General features: G+C 54.3%; 1 protein-coding gene across 3 annotated transcripts in view; it reads left to right on the top strand.

Annotated features, from left to right (window-relative positions):
• Positions 1 to 632: 632 nt before the first annotated feature.
• The window catches only part of PRKAG2 (protein kinase AMP-activated non-catalytic subunit gamma 2), a gene marked incomplete at its 5' end in the record, with an annotated part of 287549 nt that continues 280271 nt past the window's right edge, over positions 633 to 7910 (top strand). For all 3 annotated transcript variants that reach the window (XM_079711968.1, XM_079711967.1, XM_079711966.1), the window contains one exon: positions 633 to 746. In XM_079711968.1, coding sequence (XP_079568094.1) covers positions 633 to 746 — 114 coding nt within the window. The remainder of the gene's footprint in view (positions 747 to 7910) is intronic.

Raw genomic sequence — 7910 nt, 5'->3', positions numbered from 1 at the left:
AACTCGTGCTCGCAGTCGAGCTTCAGCCCAGTTGCGAAGTGTGTTAGCGCTTGCACCTCCTCTTCCCCTCCTCCCTCCCTCCCTCTCGCCCAGAAAGGAGGACGGACCTAGTTCCAGGCTGCGGGCTGGTTTATTCTCCGGTGGAGGGTCATATAAACATACAAACCGTCCGGCTCTCGCCACATTTTCCACTTAGGCATAGGCATAGGAGGGCTGCTTCCCAAACTGCCGTGTTTAATTGCACCTGCCTTTCTGATTACCTCTGGGAATCTGGGAGGAGCCGAGAGGGTGGAAAATGTTGCTTCGCTTTGCAAAAGGAAGAAAACTTTGTCACCCAGCGGGAGACCTCTGCCACGCGTAGCCCGGCGAGAGACCAGAACCAGGACAGCCTTTGGCTTTGATTTCGCATCCGAAGAGCCGGTAGGAGGAAGAGGACACGTGAACTCGGCGCTCCCGCCGACCGCCACCCCAGCTCCACCTTCCCTCCCCGCGGAAGTCCCCACGCGGTGTCTTCAGGGTGCAAGGACAGTAAACAGCGCGTGCGGCTCGCGGCCGACGGCTGGGGCCGGGCTGGGAAGGAGAGGACCGAATTCCAGGAACGAGTCACCCGGAATTAACTTCTGGTTAAAGTTATGGGAAGCGCGGCCATGGACACCAAGAAGAAGAAGGATGTTTCCAGCCCCGGCGGGAGCAGCGGCAAGAAGAACAGCAGCCAGAAGCGCCGTTCGCTGCGAGTGCACATTCCGGTGAGTCCCACCCCGCCGTCCCCGGCCCCCCAGCCTCGCGTCGCTCCGACCCGGCGCGGAAGCGGTTAACGCGGGACGCCCCGCGCGCGCCGTGCGTGCCCCTCCTGTCACTTCGGGCGGCTTGGGGAAGGGTGGGGGGCGCAGGGCCGAGCTGGGCCGCTGTGCCCGGGCTCCATCCCTCTTCCCACCCGCGTGCGGCCGGGGCTCGGCGACCATCTGCGGCGGGGGCGGGAGCTGCGGGGCGGGCTGTGCGTAGCACGGGATCCCGCCGCGTGCGGGCGCTGGGGCGGGGGCGGAGGGGCGGTGCGTAGTGTTGTTTTGTTGAAAAAGCACAGTGTGGACTGCGCTCTGGAGAGGTGGAGCCGCGCGCCGCTGCCCGAGACTGAGGGGAGGGGCGGTGGGTGGGGACAGCGGGGGAGGGGGGCGTTGGCTGTGTAGCTGCGCCCTCAAATGGACCCCCCCTGCTCCCCAGTTTCTCTCGGGTGACTCTGGGCCGGGGGCTGGAGACTCCTCTGCAGCCGGCCCCTTTGCCTGACCCTGGGAGCACCTTTCAGGCCCTTGGGGGCTCGGGGCTGCCTAAGTGCAGGGCCCTCGCGAACTTCAGCCCTGACCACGCCGGCAGCCGGGCCCGGACTTTGGCGACATCGATCGGTCAGCTGCTTGACTGTCCAGCTGGAGGGAACGGCGGGCGGGGTCGTGCGCCCACCCTGCGCTTTGCCTGCCCAGGTAGCCCGTGGCCCGCGAAGCCTTCCCTAGCCTCCCCGTGGGGGGACGTGCGGCGCAGCCCTTACCTGCACCGGAAGGAAACCCCCAACTGGGTCACACCCGCCATCCTTCACCAATCAAGTAAATGTACACACACACACACACACACACACACACACACACGAGGGCTCCATGGAAAATGCAATTTTCATCACGGATGAGGGTCTTGGGCACGGGTTTGGGGTGCGCGGTGAGACCCACCCTCCAGGGCTGTCTCCAATGACACCTTGTTAAAGACACCTCCTTAAAGCTAATCCTTCCTGACAGCAGCATGGGGCCTGGGGGAGGGCAGCTGGTCACGCACTTTCTGCTGCGAACCTCCTTAGGCACTTCACTCCTGTGTTTGTTGACCCCAGCTCCTCTTTCCCAGGCCTGTGTGCATACATTGGCCAGGAAGGGTAGGGAGTCCCGGGAGCCCCAGACATCTGATGGGTACTTTAGGCAGCAGCCCCAAGTTGGGAAGGGTGGCCAGCCCTCCCTGGCAGGGGAGAGCTCAGGGAGCAGGCAACTGGACCCCTGCCTGCTGTGTGACCACCAGGGTGATGACCCACATATGCAGGGAGAAGCATTCCTTTGAGTAAACATTCTATATGCAACTGAGATATTCCTGTTTACATTGCTGATGTGAAACATTTTAAGCCATGTTTGTAAATAAAAAGTTAGACCCGGGCTTCCCTGGTGGCGTAGTGGTTGAGAGTCCGCCTGCCGATGCAGGGGACGCGGGTTCGTGCCCCGGCCCGGGAAGATCCCACATGCCACGGAGCGGCTGGGCCCGTGAGCCATGGCTGCTGAGCCAGCGCATCCGGAGCTTGTGCTCCGCAATGGGATAGGCCACAACAGTGAGAGGCCCGCGTACTGCAAAAAAAAAAAAAAAAAAGTTAGACACAGGTGCTCCTAACCTCCCTCGGCAGTCATCACTTGGCTGAGCCATTTAACCACCCAGCTTCTCGCATTTGTCAAACAGATAATAATTCTGCTTTGCCTACTTTTCAGGGATGTTGAAATAAAATAACTCATGAGAAAGCTCTTACTAATACAAAGTGTTATATGAATGCATGGCTATTACATCTACATCAGAGCGCCTAATTTAAAAGAGAGAGAAAAGAAAATGACATTGTCCAGTGCCCAGGCCATATCGTATTTACGTTTGGTGAGGCCGGTCTCAAATAGTAGTATGTGTGGGGTGCTCTCCAGAGGTGGTGTAGGACAGAATCCAGAACCCGGAAAGGGACTGAGCAGCCAGGCTGTGAATGCGGAAAAGCCACGATATAGTCGGAATACTCCGACCAGCCTTCCTGCTGCTGGTGATGACTTTGGCTGATTTAGACAACGTTCTTGGTGTGATGCAGCCCTTACAGAAAGTTCTGTTCACTCAGTTATTCCACGACACGTGTGCTGTGCTGCTTGATGGTGAGATCCAGGGGGGAACGAGAGGGGCTCTGTCTCCAACCTCACAGGGCTTGCATTTGCTGGGGGGGACCGGGGGGCTGTTCTCACTAACCAACTAGTAATTACCTGTTGATCCTTGTGCTGGGCTGGGTGAGAGTTACACTCTAGCTGGGAAAATACAGCATTCAGACAGATGTTAGCAGGTGACCCAAGGGCACAAGGTGACCAGTGCAGGCAGTACCTGCTTTCAGAGGGGAGAGAAGGGAGCGGTGGCAGTACATAGACACGTTCAGAGAGACATTAGACCCAGAGGTGGTAGGCAGGACAGAGACATGGCAGGGGTTACCCCTGCCAGGGAACCAGCTTGAGCACCCCCATGGAGTCGGGGAGTTGGAGGACTGCTTCCAACTCCAGGGAAGAGCCCCTTTTCATGGAAGAAAGGGTTTGAGAATCAGAGTAATCAGAAATATATCAAGGCCAGATCAAGGAGAGCCTTGAGGTTGGATTGCATGATTTAGCAAATAAAAATACTAAATGCGGGCTTCCCTGGTGGCGCAGTGGTTGAGAATCCGCCTGCCGATGCAGGGGCCACGGGTTCGTGCCCCGGTCCGGGAAGATCCCACATGCTGCGGAGCGGCTGGGCCCATGAGCCATGGCTGCTGAACCTGCGCGTCCGGAGCCTGTGCTCCGCAACGGGACAGGCCACAACAGTGAGAGGCCCACGTACTGAAAAAAAAAAACAAAAAACAAAACGAAATACCCAGTTAAATTAGAATTTTAAACAGTGAACAACTTTTTAGTATATGAATGTGCCGGGCACCATTTGGGATAAACTTATACTAAAAAATACCCATCGTTATCTGAAATCCCAGTTTAACTGGCGTCCTGTATCTTCTCTGGCAGCCCTCCCTGGAAGGTAGGCCCGGGGATGAGGATGTCCCCTGAAGCCACTGAGAAGCTGCAGTAGACGCCGTTGGTGCCCTGCCCGGTGTGCCCGTAGCCCACCCAGCGTTCTCCGCAGGCTTGCTGGACAGCTCCGCTCCACACCACGGTTTCTCACTGTGTCTTTCTTGCTCCTGAAGGAACCCTCCTGAATAGGGGCAGTTTGCTCAGCCTGAGTACAGGCTGGGCTGGAAATGCTGGGATTGGGATTATGCCCTAAGGGGCAACCCTCAGGCAGGGAGGGATGCAGGTGGGACTGTTCCCCAGCCTCCCCATCCCTGGGGGTGATGGTTCTGACATGGGATCTGCAGGATGCCTCCGGGGGTCGCAGCAGGGCCCAGCCCCTGTTGCCCACAGTGGTGGTCCGATCATCAATGATGCACCCTTTCTGGCTGTTCAGGCTTCCCTGCCTCACTTACCCTGCTCCCTGGGGTAAATGACTGGATCTAAGTTGTTGTCTCACTGTTTTGGGCGGGGGGGCGGGGTGGATTTAAACTAAGAAGCAATTAAAGGTGACGAAAACAACGCTTTGTGAGAACTAGCCTGGTGGCAGCGTGCACCAGGACATTCTGGATTCTAAAGAGTGACTCCTGGGAGACACTGTGGCCTGGCAGTCCTGTGGGTGGGGTCATTTGATGGCGTCCAGTGACACTCACAGTGATGAGGCCTCCTGGGACCTCCCGTGTCCAAGCAGCTCTTGTCTTTTTACTGAATTGGATTGTGTCCTTTTTGGACACGATTGGACTCTGTCTCCACCCCCATATCTGGTGCATAAACAGAACCATGACCAAGGATGTTGGGGGAAATCATTGCAAACCTTCATCCTAGGCTCTGATGATCTTTAACCATCTTCACTCTGCCTTTCTACCAATAGCGCCTGCTGTGCCATGAGCCACCAGAAAAGAGGAATCAATTTTAGGGGATACGCTAGGGACTTGGGTGACAGCGGGTAGTGGAGACCCAGAGTTACTAACTAAAGTAATTTATTCATTGAATTCTATCGTAGGGAGAATGGCCCTTGGGCCTAATGGAGGGTGTAACTTTGCTTGATTTTAGTCTCAGTTTGGATCACCTTTATGGGAAACCCTCTCGGATCTTGTCAGGGGAAAGAGAAGGAGAGAGAGGAGAGGAGAGGGGAGGGGAGGAAGAGGAAGAGGAGAGCCTGAGTGCAGGTTCCTCTGGGGTTGCACTGGGCCTTTAAAAGTAGCGAGATGGGCGTAGTGTTCAGAGTCCTGGTGAGTTGGCACCTCGCCTGGGTTCTCTTCCCTCAGCCTTCATCCGTAATGTAAAGTGGGAATAATCAAGGTGGTGGGAACGCTTTTAGAAGATACCTCATTAGAAGTCTAGCTGTGTGTGGCGATCTGCCAGCACTTTGCCAGAGAAGCCGTTGCTGGGAGTAAGTATGTTCTTGCCTCCTTTTTGTCCGAGAAAAATTATTTTCCCTATTAATGCTGAAATTTATGTATCTTAGACATATTTTAGTTGATGACTGTTGGCTGGGTCGTTGACTGTATTGTTGGTCTCTGGAACTGTTCACAAGCCAGTGACAGAGCAGGAGGCCAAGGGGGCAGGGAGGGCTTTGGAGAGAAGGACCCACACAGGAGCCTATGGGGACACTGAGGCAGCTGGAGGGGGTCAGACTCGATCCGAGGTAGTGGCCCTATATTTACTCCTGGCAGAATGCACAAGTCCCCAGGCCTCTTGGGAGAGGTGCTCCAGAAATCCTTCACAGTCCCTGGAGACAGTCTAAAAATAGAGCTAGGGGCAGCTGGCCTGTCCCAGAAGGTTGTGGAGACACAGCTTGGCTTGGGCCTGCCACTAGGGATGCCTTTGCTTGTGGTGTCTCCGGAGGGAGGCCTCACGCTGCTGGAGGCCCAGCGCCCTTCACCTTGGCGATGGGCCGGTGACCAGTAGGCTCCATCCAATCAGATCCGCTCTGCTAGGGCAGTGCATGGGGCAGGGGCGCATTGCCCAGACGTGGGTGAGGATGGGAGCTGTCTTTCTGCCCCGGGGACTGGAGGACCCAGTGACAGCAGTGCTCACTGCCCAATACACCATCGAGACACCCTGGACTGAAGCCTCATTGAAGAGAAAGGGGGTGCTGGGTGGCACAGTGGGGGGGTGTCAGTTTTGACCTTGGCCTTGACCTCGGTCAGTTTGTACCACCTTGAGCAAGATTTGTTGGGTTAGGGTTTACGGCAGTGTTTTTCAAAGTGCAGTTCGTGGACCAGCTTAAGCAGAACCACCTGGTGTTTGTTTAAAATGTAAAATCCTAGGTCTCAGCCCAGAACTGCTGAATCAGAGTCTCTGGGGAGTGGGACCTGTGGTTCTTTGTTTCTGGTAAGTTCTCCAGGTGACTCCTGTGCCTACAGGGGTTTAAAAAACAATTGATTTCCAACTTCCTCAGCGTAACACTGATCCGTTCTTCTGGGCCCGTGAGTTATTCTATCAGTCTGTCCATCCACCCATCTAAGTATCCATGTGTCTATCCATCTATCCATCTGTCTGTCTATCATCTGCACTTTTTCAGCTGTCATTGAGAAGAGAGATCCTTGGCTGCTGACTGTTAAACAAAGGTGGAATATTTCTGGCTCCCAAATAAAGATGAATGTCCAGATAGGCCCCCAGCCTGAGTAACCCAATATGGGCCAGCCTGTTAGGCCTCACTGCAGTGTTTCTTGACTTAGCCCTTCAGTGGTTTGGTGCATCTTGGGTGCCCTGAGCACAGGTTCTTAGTTGCTCCGCAGCGTGTAGGATCTTCCCAGACCAGGGCTCGAACCCATCTCCCCTGCACTGGCAGGCAGATTCCCAACCACTGTGCCACCAGGGAAGCCCTCTTGTGCTAAATTCTTAAAAGAAGTGATTGTGTGAATCCTTCTACGAAAAAACAAAGATTTTTACATATGTATGTATCTTCAGGAGTTTTACAAAGATGCAGAAGTGGTCTTCCTGTAGCTCTTTCTAATGATATTGACCCTCAATAAATGTTAAATCTAAAATATGAACCTATAACTTAGTAAAAGGTGTCTAAGTTGATGTGGCATTTGAATACCTACAGGAGAAATTTGCAGAAGGGCCCAGAGTATGATACTGGGACCTTCAGGAGTCAAGGTACTCAGTGATGGAGCCCCTGGAACTCTCCTGTGGCTCCGGGGTTTATAAATGAGGCCTGGATGCCTCTCTGCAGCTCGCAGAGCACAGCTGACAGTGCATGGGCTTCCTGCAGCGTGGGCATTGCACATTGGCTGAATGCCAGTTAAACACAGTCCAGTGCTGGGCTGTGGGGGGGATGGGCAGGCAGAGAACAGATTTAGGGGTCCCCTTCCTTGAAGACTCTACCTGCAGACCATGCACAGATCGCCGTGGACCAGCTCACGTAGTGATCTAAGCAGAGTACATTCAAAACACGTGGATTTGCAGAATCACGTCCAGTGACTTTGGGCGTACGTGCAGGCTGGATTCCCTGTCTCGTCCTCTTGTCCCCACTTTACAGATGGCCCAGCTGAGAACAAGTACGTTCCCCGTGTCATGGTTGGGTGACACTTTGTTCAAGTCTAGCCTCTGCTGCCCTGTTCCCACTCTCCCCCAGGACCTGTCCATGGAGGGTCCAAGATCTTTGTGTAAACCAGGCTCTGAACACTGCATAGTGGCCTAATGATAAATGTGACCATTTACATTGGGGATCATTATTGCACCAAAAGGACATCGCTAGTGCTGAGGTTCCAGAAGCAGAAGCAGCAGCCCAATGCAGTGTGTGTTCAGTATTATATCTTTCCACACACCATAAACTCGTTCTGGTTCTCAGTGCTTCACAAGTATCTTTCCCTGCCTGTTTTCTTTGAACTGCCCTTCTGAAATAAAACCCAGCAAAACGATTCTGTTGGTGATCTGCACTCAGGGGTTTCCCTTTAGACCTAAGTATGACTCAGGAAAGGACTTGGAAGCACTTCTTACTTGCCAAGGGCTTTTCACCTGCTCACACTTCATTCACTTAACTTCTACATCAGTTTGTGGCCTCTGAAACCACCCAGACAAATAAATGTGCTCTTAAAGGATGCTGTTTCTTGC

This window comes from Hyperoodon ampullatus (assembly GCF_949752795.1).
Source record: "Hyperoodon ampullatus genome assembly, chromosome: 9".
Lineage (NCBI taxonomy): Eukaryota > Metazoa > Chordata > Mammalia > Artiodactyla > Ziphiidae > Hyperoodon > Hyperoodon ampullatus.
The sequence above is the reverse complement of the archived record's forward strand: the minus strand, read 5'-3'. Positions and strand labels throughout refer to the sequence as shown.